Source organism: Suillus subalutaceus (genome assembly GCF_016647625.1).
Source record: "Suillus subalutaceus strain FC151 chromosome Unknown DFJ58scaffold_128, whole genome shotgun sequence".
Lineage (NCBI taxonomy): Eukaryota > Fungi > Basidiomycota > Agaricomycetes > Boletales > Suillaceae > Suillus > Suillus subalutaceus.
The window spans coordinates 1-15,469 of NW_024540377.1; the positions used below are offsets into that span (position 1 = coordinate 1).

Consider the following 15,469-nt stretch of genomic DNA (forward strand, 5'->3'; position numbering starts at 1 on the left):
CACGCTGTGAAATGCATTCTCCGAGATCTCGTGTTTTGATGAAGACCAGCAAGATATTGATATTAATCTATAATTTACATCACATTTTATCGCCTGACCCTGTGCACTGTGCGAGACTGTGCCGCACTGTCACTCTGTGCGCTCTGTGCGCTGTACCACTGTGGGGCTGTGCTAGTTGTGTCGCTGTGGGAATCTTGTATCCAAAACCGGTAGTTTGCTGATGCCGTCCTCACGGCTCGTCTGGGTTGCGACTCTTCTGAGTTGATCTTAACTTGTAATTGTATTTGTACCACTCGAAGCGACTCATCTGGATTAAGTTGATCTCTACGATATTTGTTGCAATCGATTTACGTTATGGCTCGAAAAAGCGACCGTAGCGGGCTCTGCCGCGTGCGGCCTTGCGCGTTATCGGGCTCACGCGTTCCGAAGCCGATTGCTCAAATTTCAAACTGCACTCTGTTTATTAAAACTCGTGGCTTGCATGACAGCAATGCAGGAAAACCTTCTGAAATTAGTGCCAGCGCTGTCTTTGTTATTCGCCTCCACCGAGGGATATAAATTTGGACAGCACTGACATGATTGGTCCCGCCTGAAATACCCTTCGATGTCTCATCCAGTCATATCAGAATTCGACATTATCTTTGCTGGAGGCGAGTAGTAATACATCTTGAATTGATGGTGATTCTCTTGACATAACGCTGTATCGCGGTTCAGGCGGTACCACAGCTTGTGTTGTCGCAGGCCGCCTGGCTGCATGGGACCCCTCGCTTAGTATCTTAATTCTCAAAGGGGGCCAACACACGCTTAATCAAGCTGTGCATGTGCAGCCTTACCGATTTACAAGCCACCATGTGCCCACAAGTACCACCATGACATTCAACGTTGGAAATCCAAGTCCACGTCTCAACGGTCGTGCTCCGATCGTTTCGTGCGCCCATTGCATTGGTGGAGGGTCAAGTGTGAATAGTTCGTAGCGTTCTTGACTAAATAGCATGGCTCTGACTCGGATATGTTGACTCGGTCAGCTATGGTTTACACTCGTGCGCCTGCCTCAGATTTTGATGACTGGGGAGCCGATGGGTGGGAATCTAAGAACTTGATTCCCCTCATGAAGAAGGTCCTTGATTGAATCATCTTTAATTTCTCAAGCTGAACTATTCATTACTTAGCTGGAGACATATGAGGTGCAGCCCGATCGCCCAACCCACGGGTACGGTGGACCTATCAAAGTGTCCTATGGTGGATGCAAACTACGTGCTAGCGAAGAGTTTCATCCGTGTTGGCACGACGTATCACAAGAGGAAATATGTCGAAGACACTGATGATTTAGAAACATGCAACACATACAGTGTGCGCCACCTGATTTTCTTTCTCTGTGTGTGGAGTCCGCTAACGAGATCCATTTCAGTCATGGGCGAAGTGAGCTTGTGCTCGTCATCTATTTGTGAATTGACCTCATAGATAAGAAGGTACATTGACGGGACAACCGGAAGGCGTTCTGATGCAGCCCACCACTATGTCTACAACCAAGCTCACAATGCAAATTTGCAGATATGGGTCGGCAAGCGCGGAGCGGTGATCTTCCGGTGAGTGTTGTACAACAAGTTGGATTGCAGCCGTGTCCAACTGCTGATGTCTTTTTCGAATGAAAGAGATAAGCGTGCCGTAGGTGTCGAGTTCACCAGCGATCCAGTGTCTTGCCCAGACGCAGGTCAGTCATCAAGTATCGTAAGAGCATCGAAGCTTGTTGTTGTCACTGCTGGGGCGTTCGGCTCGCCAGCCATTCTCGAGAGGTCTGGCATCGGTGCCGAAGCGATTCTCAAGCGGTGCGATATACAGCAACTGGTGGACTTGCCTGGCGTCGGAGAAAATTATTGCGGTCCGTGTTCAACCATTTATCTCATAATGTTAACTTAGGGTTAAGAGATCACAACATCGTCTCTGTTCCATACTTTTCTGCTGATGGAGCTGTTACTATGGATTCCCTCTGGCGTGGGAAGGAGTGTTGTCCAGGGTAAGCATGTTCTTGTCATATTCTGAGTCCCTTTAACCGCCAGGGAAATATTATAGAACACCTGGCGCAATGGAAAATTAATGGCAAGTCACTTATTGCCCAAAAGTTGGTACAAAACCTTCAATGCTGGTGACGTATTGATTGGCAGTTTCAGTGGAACCGATGCAAAAATCAAATGGCGTCCTGACGATGACGAGCTGAAAGCCATGGGTTCAAGCCTTTCAACCACGATGGAAGGAGTTCTTCCAGGACCGCCCAGACAAGGCTGTTGCAATATTTGCTCTTTCTGAAGGGTGTGTACACATTATTTTGCTTTGATGACTTACGAATGCTCACAATAACCAATAACCAGATACGTTGGGCCACTCTCGAGGAGCCTTCCTCCTCGCAATTACTTGGCTGCTTTCTATTTCACAGTACTACCCCCATCTACTATCCCGTAATCTTTGTTCTGAATTTTCCAATAGTTGTACCCCGCGTCCGCCGGCAGTATTCATATCAAATGGGACGAGAACGGCCAGGAAGGAATCGACTTCAATACAGGCTACCTGATGAGTGAGTCGGCAATTTCATCTCACTGAATACTACTATAATCCACACAGTCCATCCGATATTGTACCTCTTAACTTTGGATACAAAAAGATGCGCGAAATTCTTCGACGGCATGCCTTCATACAGAGGTGAAGTCCCCGCCGGCCATCCTTGTTTCCCAGAGGGAAGCGCTGCAGTCTGCAGAGAAACGACCGGTCCGGTGGACTTGAATGCGCCTGACTTAATCTACACAGCAGAAGATGACGAGGCGATCGATCGATACAATCGTGACTGCGGTATGTCGCATCCCTATCATTATGTTAAAATACTGAATCGATACTCAGTAGCAAACGACATGGCATTCGGTATGTACAGCTGAACTTTCATGCTTTCACATGAGGTACCTGAACCTTGCAGTGTGTAGCTCGGAACTTGCGCCATGAAGCCGAGGGCAGATCAAGGGGTTGTTGACGCTCGGCTAAACGTCTACGGCGTGACAAACCTCAAGGTTGCGGACATGTCAATTGCGCCGAAAAATGTTGGCACAGTGAGTGCTGGTCGGGATCATTGACGTGCTGTCTAAGCGTCTCTCTAGAACACATATTCGACAGCGCTTCTCATTGGAGAGAAGGCTGCGATGATCATTGCTGATGAGCTGGGTATTGAATGCAGACCATACAGTGAGTCGTCGGGGAAAAGTCCTCGATCGCGTCTGTGATAGGCGTCTTCGCAGAAATGATCATCAGTATGTACTTTACGCGTCGATCATCGATGCGCAATTAGAACGTGTCTCGAAATAGTGAGGACAATATAAGGATTGACCTTCCGGCAAGGATCAGCATACTGTCGGCCTTTCCCTTACACGCGCATCTTGCCAGCCGGTCAGTGCTAGTAGCTTCTACAGCCGCTGTGCAGGAACCGCACATATTGCCTCATATCTTCATTAGTTCCTTCATATTCCTGATTACTGCCGCCGGCAGCTTTGCAGCCTTCGCAGCTTTGACCCCGGTCCGCTCTATCTAATCGGCATGGAATCACGGACCACATTGGTATCAAATGGCTGGATTCTTATCAACTGATACACGAATACAATGCCTTCTCCTCGAAACCATAGTAGGCTACTATGGTTTTCGATGTTTGCAAGGTACGAGTTCCCGTGGTCGGCGCTCGATTACAGGATATGGAGACAATGGTAGCAGATGGAGGTTTTGGAAGTGCACGCAGGGTTAAACAGGTAGATTGCGTGATGTGCACGACCTAACGAAGGTGTTCTTATCTGTGTTAATCGCTGTCATATGAAAGTATCAGTTAGATGATCGTCCGACTTCTACGATAGGCACAGATTTTGCCTTACGCAAAGTGAAACTTGAATGATGCATTCGTCACAGGGGTCGCGCGATGATAAGTATACCAATTGAGGTATGACCGAGATTGGATATTGCCTTAGCCTAACGGGTCGACGCGATGCAGTTAATGATCACTGAAAACCAACGTTCCCCGGGATGATATAACCTGTACTAATATTAATTACTACAAGTGCTTGCCGCTGCGCGGCTCCTGGAATTCTGTGAGTTTGCGTCTAGTACTATAACGGATTTTTTTATGCATCAAATATTCAATATATTGTCGTCTATTCTTTGCTGCGGAAATAGCATCGAAATCCTTGCGCATGTACATGTGAGCAATGAAACAAAGTATGTACGAAGCTTAGTTGCATGGAGATGGTACAATCACGCTATGTGTCGATAACTCAAATTTCTCGCAGTATACATAGCCATCTTTAGCAGGAGCAGAATTGTGTCCTCCTATAGTTCCCACGGCTACCATGTCAAGGACTCATGAGTTCTCTGATGATGTCATGAGCGGTAGGTAAAACCTCATCTACACACGTTCTGCGATTTACGCTCTATGAGGATGCGCAACTCCTCGCAAATTCTGATTTTGTTGATGTGCAGAAAGCCCTCGATGCTGGTGTTCCGTTCTACTTGTCCGCCAATGGCGTTATCCTGACAGACGGCAATGAAGGGTTCCTGTCACCAACCTATTTCCAGCGGGTGGAGTTTGCCAAGGGACGCTCGCCGGTACCAAGTTGGGAAGGCGCAAGACCAGTCGTACCACGGGCATCACTCGCTCAGTCCTCACTATCCGCCCAGGGTCTTCAAGTTGCACAATCAGATTCAAATACAAGTGAATCTACATAATTTGCATTCAAAGCGCCGGCACGCTTTGTTTCAGTATTTTTGATACTGGATGGCATATTATTCTCGCTTCTCCGCAATGTTTGGTCACTTATCCATGTCTTCCAGCTCTTCTTCCTCTAGAATTTTTCGTGACACCTTGCTTCGAGCACGAATCCTAGACCCATAGAAGAAAAGTACCTGGCCCCAATTTAATATTGACCTAACAGGTAGCTGGTTTTGTCTTACCCATGGAATGGGCACGAGCGCTGCACCTATGCATCCAAACACGGTCAGACCCCATCTATACGTCAAGCGAGCAAACGTTTGTGTCGTGAAAAGAGGAAAGATTGATGCGGCCAAATTTCCTGGGGATTCGTGGCATTAAAAAGGATGTGAGAGGCGTGCAGGAGACGAACTCACGACACAGGCTTTGGCATGCAATGGCTGACGATGCATATGTCCCATAGCTATGAGATTGATGAGTTTCATTCAACCGCGCAGGTCAAAAATATTTTCACCAGTCTGCGAGATACAAGAAGACCACCATGTAAATCACAAATCCGCCGGACATGAATATCTTGAGAAATGTCAGTCTCACAACTGTGACGGAGATGCGTAGGACAAACAGTGAGACCGATTGCTGGCGCTATCCAATGTATTTCCGGTCTTGCTGTCCAAGCGTAGATGAATATCCCGATTGGTATGAAGAATGCCGCAACACAAGGAAGATAAAGACGCGCTTCCTGACGTTTCCGAGGATAATTTTTTCTAATTCGAACAGGTCGATGATCCATAGATGTGCAATGTGGCCAGCGCATGCTTACTGATATAACTTTTCCTGATAGATGTTGGCAGAGTATCCAATGAAGCTCCCAACTCTAAGCCGCACAATAGTAAATCATCATCACGAGTTTCAGCTTCTGTCGACTCACATGAGGGTGCTGAAAACAAATCCCGTGTTCTGTACGTTAAAATCGTAGACCGCCTGGAACTCGGCAGAGATAGACCTATACCTGGGTTAGACGGTAAACACGAAGATATGGAACGGCGTACTCTATAAGGGCAAAGACTACGCCCCATGTAAAGCCAATCCACAACTGCGTGAAAGAAACACTCCTGTTTAGCTCCGTCTCTAAAAAGTAGCTGCAGAGCCTACGCTGAAACCCTGGACGATAGGCTCCGTCAGCAAGAGGTCTGAAAAAATAAAATGTCAGCTGATATGTGTAGACCATCGGCGAAATTTGCTGACAAATTGGCCGTGTGCAGGAAATCTTGATCAAAGTGCTTAATTTTTGTTTTTCAATCTCTGCTTTCGCTCGGTATCTATCATCTCCTGTCTCTTTTCGCTTCTTGCTTGCCAGGCGGGTTAAAACTATGGTAGCACGCGTTTCTTTCATGAGCAACACAACAGAGATGAAATAAGCCCCTGTAAACCTGCAGGAAAATTCAGTCAATGCAATGTGCGTGATATGTTCCAAGGGACTAACATAACATGAACCCACTGAATCCATCTCCATCCAAGGCGAGGATTTGCCTCTATTACACCAGCAATTACAGGCCCAAGACCTGTTCCAGTCACAGCAACAAGAGCGAAGAATGCCATAGGTTGTCCACGCCTGTGAAGATAGCTGTAGCGATCAAACAAGTAAAAATCTCAAAATGCCCAACTCATGTTGCTTCCATACGTCGGCGATCGAACCACCCACCAAGGTTGCACCTGTTGAGCCGAATGCGCCCCCGAGCAGACGTCCAAGTATGACGGTCTGTATGTTCGGTGACCTGTAATAGTCTGTGAAACAGCGTCACGTTTGTGAAAAATGAACTTACAGGGCAATCGTCATTTGCGTAAGCATGAATGCAAATGATGAGACGATGTATATATTCAGGCGACCGAATTCCTCCGTGAAGGACGAAGTGATGAGAGGAACTATGCCAAATCCGATTGACCACATGCTCAATCCGACAGTGGCCTGGAACTGAGTGCAGTTCAGGTCCTGCATCATCGACTGGTATCCCATCGAAAAAGAGGCCGCCGCTGCAGCTAGAGTTATAAGATTCTATCAATTCTCTAGTCGCTCCGTGGCGTAGATTAGATTACCGACTATGCCAGTGAAAGCACACGCCACCAGTGTGATCGTCCACTTTGTTTTGTATGAGAAATTCATGGGATCCCGCGTGTCATTATCCTCGAAGGTCACCTATTACTCATTAATAATATTGATTGAGCTGAAGGAACGAAATCGAAAAGGTACTTGCAAGAAATTTATCGTTGTCCTCGGACATACGGGTCATTGACGAAGGAGATCTGATTATGTCATGTTTCTCTGAATCTTGTACGGTCGCCATGAGCTTGTGGTGAACTGTCGCAGGGCAATGATGAGGTACGAGTAGGTATCCAATTGTATTTTCCAGCTATTTTATAAGTCTAATGGCACGACTTATCTGAGTTATCTCATGACTAGGAAAAGTCACGAGCCCACACTGGCACAGAGATAGGCAATTGGCCGAAACCCTGTCTAGATGCATAGTAAGCTCAGCTTGATAATCTCGAGCTATCCTGAGCCCGAGAAAGTACGACCCTGTGTGTGAACATCAATGTGAATTAAATCGGGTTATCGGACAGACCCAAGCCCAAATTTACGTTGGCATTTGAGCTCGTTCGAGGCATTCCTAAGTATCCTGAGTGCGGACAGTGAAGACAGCGCTCTGACGGCGGTCAGGGACTCGGACACCGGTACGTTCGTCCGAAGGAGCAACATTTTGACTTTTTCGGATCAGTAGCCAAGAAAGCGCTCAATTCGGCAAAGTGGCAAATAGATGTGCCCGAGATGATGCGGGGCAGCCAGCTCGAGATTATATGAGCCTGCGAACGAAGGTGGCTATCATGAAGAGCTGCTCCAAGACAAACTCTTGGGATGCATCCTACATGCTACTTACCTCGATTATATGTGTTCTCAAACAAAGTCGTGCACTATGGCTTATAAACAGTTCATGTTTGGAGTGTAATCGCCACCTCAGAGCGCGGGAGGCGCTCGGTGATAAGTTTCTGAGGTAACCGATTTGGGAAGTGTAAGTTTGACGGAGGAGAGATCCTGCTCAGGACTCAGGCTGTGATATGACAGCACACGTGTCTCTGTAAGAGGAAGTAATGCCTACTAGTCACCGCGTTCTGCAAGGTTCTGCAGTGCTGAGTACATACAGGGAACAACTTGACAGACACGACGCAAATGTTTGCCAACGTCATACAAGGCCAAATAGAAGAACAAATAAGCTATTACGCAACGTCAGGCCTCGTTTGATGAAATTCCAGCCATCTTCATATCATGTCGATAGACCAGAATCTAGACATATATCATATTAATTTCCGTATGGACATTCCTGATAGGGTGTGGTGATTCAATCACGGTAGATCTGCGCCCTGCATTGATGAGGTACTATCTCATTTTTTCGCCGCTTTGGAATTCTCAACCACAGATATCTCGTCGCGCGTATCAAGAAACTAGGACTGTTACCCATCGCAGGTCATTGTCACGGCCACTCGAAGACTTTGCGCTCGTCAGACGGGCCTCATGGATTACTATTGGATTACTAGTAGATCTGCTCTCAATCACCGCGCCACTTGAAATCCATTAGTAATATGTCCGTCTGCTCAGGCTGTCATGATGGAAAGTCGTATCCTACTGACAACAAGGGCATTTCTTAATGGTGCTAAACTTGTGCTGAATCACAACTCAGCAGGTCGGCACTATTCGGGGTTTGCAAACCATCGATCATCAGAACCCTGCAATCATATCTAAAAGCATATATCCATCCAATTAACAAATTGGTCATGATTTCAACTTATTCGTCTAGAATTGACCCCTGGCAGTCAACTGCAATTCCGTGGAGGCTTTGAAAGTTTGAATCGAATAACCCTCTTCCCCTACTCCTACTTGTGAGTCGCGTCCAAGTTGGTGGTATTTTTCTGCTGCTCCCTGTTGCCTGGACTACGACCTGTTCGCTACGGTTACCTCTTATGTCACCGTTGAATGTTGCACTGGCATGACAGCTTCCATTGATTGGCCACGGTATGTATGGAACCTGCGCAATCTAGCAGAACCCTGCAGGACCTCGGTTGTTAGCGAAGCCCGTTCGTTAATCGGGACAGAGCTTTGTTTATGTGATACGGAGCCCCTTTCTAGAGAAGTTCACTGACAACGTTGACATCCTGTTGACGTTTTTCCCTTTTCTCTCTTGCCAATGGGCTGCAGGGTACTCACCTTGCTTATTACGAACAGTCACCAGTTCATTCTTGAATACGAACACCGCGAAATCCCCACGATATTTCGTAAGAATATCAACACCTGACTTCAATTGGTCGTAAGGATTCTATCAGCCCCTAGCCTAGCATATAACCCCTGAAGCTGTTTATGTACATTCGAAGAAGTGCCATCTGCTTTGTCCTGTCTATGATCCCTTTTAAAATTTCTGTGAGAATGACAACTGAATGGCTCTTTAATGAGCTGACTCACGGTACATATGCAACCAACCAGAAAGGTATGTGTAGCTTCTCATTTACATACTTGCATCCGACATAGTGATACAAGTGACTGACAGAAAAAGACGGTAGAATAACTGTGTCGGGTGCATTGATATGAAAAAGACAACTTGCAGGAAACTGAGATAGGGGTCGCTGGAGCATATACTCATGCACACCAGCTGAATGTCAACCACAGGCTGTCCTAACCTTGATTGCCTCAGAGTTTAGCAATCCTCTGGGTAGTTTATCAGTTAAATAACTTGAAGATATATGATTTGAACACATACCCGACGATAATGATAACTCACTGTCTCCTCATCATCACAAGGATCAAGTGAAGGCTCTGTCATGCCTAATTGCTTGCCCCGTTCATCTATATCCTTGCAGGGATATTCTTTACTACCTGTTTCGTCCCTGACCATGTAAAAGAAAAACATGGCGAACCACGAACACTGGTACATTGGTGTGTACATGGGTGCGAAATCGTCGATGACATCGATGAGCGTAGCGAATTGTGCTGCTGACATGTGGGTATCTTTGACGGTATTGAGAACTTTGTATGGTCCAAACGCTTCTTCAGCTATGCGTTCAAGTCCACCCCATGTTCCAAACGCAGGCACTATGATACTGTTTATGGCTGCGTGATAATATTCACCGCTCTTTCCCGTATCTTGCATGGCGTTGCCGGAAGAGGGGGGGGACGCTAATGGAAAGTGGGATGGGCAGTGCTTAGATAGTTCCAGGTCCCGTGGAAACAACGATCGTATAAGACCGGTCGGCTTTTCTGGATAGCGATCTAGTGTTACCCCCATTTCGAAACTTGTGCCGTCTATCTCTGTGATGAAGTACGCCATGAGGAATTCGTGAGCTGGAGATTGCAAAGATTTGCAGTGTTGAAGTTGATGCAGGAATGTGGACTCTTTCGAAATGACAAGATACACACTAAGAACCTCGCAGGTCCAGTAAATGGCATTGACTCGGTCATCGAAGGGAGTGGGAAAAAATGTTTGGATCTTCCGCGGAGGGAGCGGATCTGGCGGATCGTTCGACGGGTCCTTGAAGATTTGAAAGAAGCTCTTGACCACTGCAGAAGCTTGTTGTAGAATGTATTCAGTCATGATTTCGTTGAGAGATTGTACTTTAGGGGTTCTTTTAAGGGGTGCCGGTGATGTGACCTATGATTGTACTTTGAAGCTCAGCATACCGCATATCAATGATGTGGGGCCTACTACCTGGCCTCCTTGAAAGCCTAACCCATCATTATATCGTAACGTGTAATACCTTACACTGGTCAGGATTTCTCGCAGTTCATTCAGCAATGTCCCCTTTACCAGGAAACAGCTTCATAGACAGATACCATCATGTTTGCAGCCACACCGAGCTTAGTGGGGTCCTTTCTCGACGACAGAGCAGGAAGACCGTCCGCATCTTTTGAGATTATGTCGGAAGGAAGATCGAGTGTTCTTGGATGCTCTAGGCCCAGCCCAGATCTGCTTTTGATCAACGTTTTGCGGGCCTCGGGTTGTTGAAGTCCCCGATATCGATATATACAGGCAGGTGTATATCACAATGCAATGATTCTGCACGCTATCGCATAGGTTGGAAGGGACGGAGCCGCTGCTGCACGACATCCAGGACAAGGTCGTGTGCGAGTTAAAAGCAACTGGTCTCATGAAGTTGCAGTCATTCTGCAAAGTTGTTCGAGATGTGGGCTATCACTTGGCATGGGTTGATACGTATTGCATGGAGCACAATAACAACGTCGAGGTCCGAAATTCACTCAACTCTATGTTTGTCTAACCATGGCACCCGGCACTTGGTTGGTAATTAGGGACAGAGTATCAGAATGTGCTGTGAAAAATCACTTGAGTGTTGCGATACTCACTTGGTTTCTTGGAGAATTTGGACCATTGCACGATAGATGACGTTCCTAAATATCCGCAGTGACAAATCGATAATCAAATGCAGCTTGACTACGATGAGAGCCCGCAGACTTAGTAGAACTGACGGCAGTGTTGCATCGATACTTGCAGGGTGCAGGATTCCTATGAGATGGATACAGGAGATGGATTAGTGAACGATAAAAACCAAAACGAGTTTGCCCAGAGTTTGCAAAGCTAGGAACACAGGGAAACCTATAAATAAAAGTTCAAACACAAGTGTTCGGATAAAACTGGAAAGTCGGAAACCAAGGCGGAAACTCGTCCGTCGTAGCACTAGTAGCGGATTCAGCTGTATCCGATGCACACGTAACAGATCTCAGGAATCGACTGAGTGAAAAAGTGATATTGCAGTAGGCTCAGTTTCGATAGAGAAGGGACGATGCACGCAAACGGTGACCGTTCGGACAGGCTACATGGAAACCTGCTGGATTAGTTGCTCGGCATGAGAAACAAGGTATTATTCATGCTACTGTCCAGGATGGATGACGTTCGCGACCCTAGTAATATTTGACGGGCCTCAGGCACTATCAGCTGGATCACTGGACTTACACAAATTGGTGTCGGATGTGCAGAGGCGCAGGGGGTGTTATGCTGTCCAGGGAGTATATATGATAGCGGTGAGTATTCTTGTCGCAACCTTGATGTATGTGTGGAGACGAACGGGGGTTCGTGTCCTAGGCGTCTATAGAAACACAAGGCAGATCGATGGAGTGGAACAGCATAGAAACGCATAATACACGCACCTCTGTAGCCTAGGAAAACGACACTTGCAGTCCCTCCAAAATCCATCTCGACCGTGCTCCACACCATTGACATCCAGTAAGATGTCAAGCTCATTCCAAGCACCGCACTCCTTCGAGTTTTTGAAGATTATGAGAGCGGTGTAACCGGAGCGGCAGTTTTTCCTCATAGACAACATATAACGACAGGCTCGTATGACAGACTGTTCGGTTGTGGGACTTGAAGGCAAGTTGTTGTGTTGAAGAAGATGAGGGGGCACTGCAGTGAGGTGCGGCCATTGGCGGTGTGGCCATGGTGAGGAGATTCCGAGCCTGTGCCACGAAATTCGGTTGCATCTGGTGCACACAGGGATCTTGGGAGTCTACGGGATGCATAAATGAAGAACTGATATGACGGTAAGCTATATGCACGCGTTCGAAGGAGTGACATGTGATGTGCTGGAGTAGCTGCTAGACACGAAACAAAACGATATTCGTGCGGTTATCAGGATAAATAGTCAGATTCGAGCGCTGGGGAGCACCGACTGCTCGTTTGGATGCGATGTGATGAATTCTGGAAGCTCTGGAGACAATAGTCGGACGCATATATGCACTGAGGCGCTGGGAGGGTATTGTTGAGGAAGGCAGGTATGACAATAGGGAGCATTCTTGCCGTAATGGTGATGGAGGCGAACAACCTCGTGTCCTGGGCGTCTATGAAAACTAGGCAGGTTGACGCAGTGAAACAGCATAAAACGCACATAACACGCACCTCTGCAAAAAGACACCCGCAGTCCCTCCAAAGTCCACTTCGACCGTGCTCAACACCATCAACCTCCACTAAAATGTCGAAGCTCGTTCCAATCACCACGCCCCTGCGAGAGTTTAAAGGCCATGAGGAATGTGTAGATGCAGTCGCAGTTTTTCCCGATAGACGACGAATGGTTACGGGCTCATGGGACAACACACTTCGTCTGTGGGACTTGAAGACAGGTGTTGTGTTGAAGAAGATGGAGGGGCATCGCACTATGGTGTCGGAACTGGTAATATCACGAGATGGGCAATTGATAGCAAGCTGCGGCGATGGTGAGGACGGAGTGCTCATCGTCTGGCACGGAGAAACTGGCGAACCTTTCACCCAATCCTTCGAAGGCTGCACCTCGGTGGATTTTTCTCCCGATGGAACAGTAATGGCCGCTGGTTTATGGGACGGAATGACGGAACTATGGAACACCAAAACCTGGCAGATGCAAGGAGATCCAATCCAGTGTGGACCTGGTAGTTATGTCTACTGCGTACGGTATTCACCGTCTGGAAAACTTCTTGCCATCGCAACATTTGATAATATCGAAATTTATGATTCAGGCACGAGGGAACGCGTCGCATCCTTCAAGGGTCACACATCACACAACTACCTTACTCGCGTGGACGCCCGATGGCACACGCCTTCTCACAAGTGGCGATGAGCTCGATCCTACCATACGTGAATGGGATACAACAACCTGGCAGCAGGTCGGTGTTCCTTGGATGGATCACTCAGACTATATCCATGCCATCGCCGTTAATCCTGCTGGCACACTCATCGCATCCGTATCTCGTTCCAACCACGTCCATCTCCGGCGGCTCTCAGACCGACAAACCATTGCCATCTTCAAGCACTCATCCTTTCCACATGCGTCACTTTCTCCGTGGACGGAAAGCACATCCTCAGCGGAGGTAAAGATATGATGATCTCAGAGTGGGGCAGTGCCTCGGGGTATCCATCCAAAGGCGCGTTTCCATACTCGACTCGCATAACGTAATTTGAGCGTGCTTTATGCAGATCCTCACCATCACGACAGCCCGTATTGCATGCATAGATGGAGACCTATTTACCGCTGAAGAACTACTTACGCAAGATATCAACACCGATCCCAACAACCATATTTCCTACGCCCATCGCTCATTCGTGATGGCGCGAAAATGCGACTGGGACCACGCGCTTGAAGATGCAATCAAGGTAAGTCATATTGATTGATCAGAGCCCCCTTATGAAAGGCTAACTCGACAGTGACATAGTCCATCAGCATTCACCCTCATTGACAGGCTATATCTCCAAGGGAATTGCCCTCTGCGGAAAAGGCCATGTCCTGGAAGCGAGGGCAGCATTTGACGTTGCATCCATGTACACGGACCAAGATTCAGAGAGACCATCCATTTTCTGCTCTTGATCAAGGTATGTTACATTTGCCTCGCATACTCTCTGCTTCATCACGTATTTCAGGCCATCACCCTCTTCAATGCAGATCAACATGACGAGGTAATCCTGCTCCTCAAAGAGCTCACTACCGGCTGTCCGAATGCAGATACACGCGCATGTCATATTGTGGAAGTGGGTGTCATGCAGCCACGCTGGTCATCAACGCTAATCTCTGCGACCCTCGCACATTAGGCATATCTACGTGTTCAACTAGAAATCAAAGCCTTGGATGACGCACGTCACGCCGAAGCCGCCGATCACTTCACTGTCGCTGTCAACTCCAGCGCTTCTCTTCGAAATCGGACATTCATGAAATATACGAGGACTTCGTAGTGGTGCGTTAAGATGATGCGTACATAATTCTTTTCATTAGTAACTGAGTGTCTTTTCCAGCTCTTTGGCTGGGATCTCAAAATTTTGTGGCTCACTGCACACCAGAAACGGTGTGATGCACTCCTTCAGGCAGGTAGACCTGAAGAGGCCCTCACAATGTACCTAGACTTGACGGGTATGAGTGACTCAGATACGAAGGCCAGCTGCCTCGACTGGTCTAACGGCAAGTCCGGAGTCCGTAATTTCATGCAGGCCGTAATCCTCACCCGTATTTTACTCAGCTTTCAAGAAACAATGCAGCTTGCTCTATCTTGCCGACGGAGATGATGCCTTCTCTGCAAGCGATTACGACAGGGCTATCGACTTATTTTCTGTGGCGATCGACCTCGATCCTGCAAGCGACACCATTTTTGCACACCGCAGCAAGGCTAAGCTGGAAAAAAATGTTATGGGAGAGTGCACTTTTCGATGCGCTCAAGGTACAATGCCATTTACTGAGGCCGTTTCGTAGCCAGTGCTCACTTGTGCATGCATAGGTAATTGAACTCAACCCTTCGTCCCATATTGGATACCAAGTGAAGCACGAAGCGCTTCATGGCGCACAATGCTATGATGAAGCAGTCGAGGCCTTCCAAATGATGCCATCCAAATTGAACGATGCCCCCAACATGCAAATACGAAGTAAGCCTTGAGCAACTCCATATATCAACGTGCTTAACTCTTTCCTCAGAGTTGCGCTAGCAGTATATCAGTCCCTCCGAATCAGAACGTATCATTCAAAAGGTCGTTGACGTTGAACTCGACAGCGCCCCCGCTTCGTTTACTTGACACCGCCACGGGACTCTTATGTCACCGAGAAGCGCAGATAAGCACCTTCAAAACGAGCGCAGAGTACAAAGAGCTTCTGTCATCGACTATGAACCGCTCAGACCCCAAAATGGAGCGTATCGTAGATGTGGTGGCGACGTACTTCCGTTGTGTCATGCTATCG

General features: G+C 47.5%; 3 protein-coding genes across 3 annotated transcripts; 1 reads left to right on the forward strand and 2 right to left on the reverse strand.

The window, feature by feature from the left end:
• Positions 1–604: 604 nt before the first annotated feature.
• DFJ58DRAFT_718215 (uncharacterized protein) lies at positions 605–3,345 on the forward strand (the record flags this gene model as incomplete). The annotated part of the gene is made up of 15 exons (XM_041384447.1): positions 605–650; positions 715–966; positions 1,026–1,117; positions 1,170–1,289; positions 1,462–1,586; positions 1,653–1,879; positions 1,918–2,014; positions 2,042–2,119; positions 2,169–2,253; positions 2,482–2,569; positions 2,617–2,864; positions 2,893–2,910; positions 2,970–3,092; positions 3,141–3,225; positions 3,329–3,345. 15 exons carry the CDS (start codon positions 605–607, stop codon positions 3,343–3,345), a joined length of 1,701 nt encoding a protein of 566 aa, XP_041239344.1.
• Positions 3,346–4,075: 730 nt separating this feature from the next.
• DFJ58DRAFT_718216 (MFS general substrate transporter) lies at positions 4,076–7,484 on the reverse strand (the record flags this gene model as incomplete). Its single annotated transcript, XM_041384448.1, has 17 exons — positions 4,076–4,130; positions 4,835–4,923; positions 4,972–5,090; positions 5,146–5,192; positions 5,244–5,302; positions 5,352–5,493; positions 5,550–5,603; positions 5,658–5,732; positions 5,779–5,822; positions 5,882–5,919; positions 5,975–6,159; positions 6,213–6,341; positions 6,394–6,504; positions 6,553–6,766; positions 6,824–6,923; positions 7,301–7,304; positions 7,351–7,484. 17 exons carry the CDS (start codon positions 7,482–7,484, stop codon positions 4,076–4,078), a joined length of 1,599 nt encoding a protein of 532 aa, XP_041239345.1.
• Positions 7,485–9,097: 1,613 nt separating this feature from the next.
• DFJ58DRAFT_808936 (uncharacterized protein) lies at positions 9,098–10,379 on the reverse strand. Its single transcript, XM_041391326.1, has 3 exons — positions 9,532–10,379; positions 9,237–9,479; positions 9,098–9,180 (listed from the first exon to the last, which is right to left on the reverse strand). Exons 1-2 carry the CDS (start codon positions 10,360–10,362, stop codon positions 9,462–9,464), a joined length of 849 nt encoding a protein of 282 aa, XP_041239346.1. The 5' UTR covers positions 10,363–10,379; the 3' UTR covers positions 9,098–9,180; positions 9,237–9,461.
• Between the last annotated feature and the right edge of the window lie 5,090 nt (positions 10,380–15,469).

What these genes read in the sequence shown, in the direction of transcription:
- DFJ58DRAFT_808936 (XM_041391326.1), bottom strand. Translation starts at nt 10,362, where the DNA reads ATGACTGAATACATTCTACAACAAGCTTCTGCAGTGGTCAAGAGCTTC.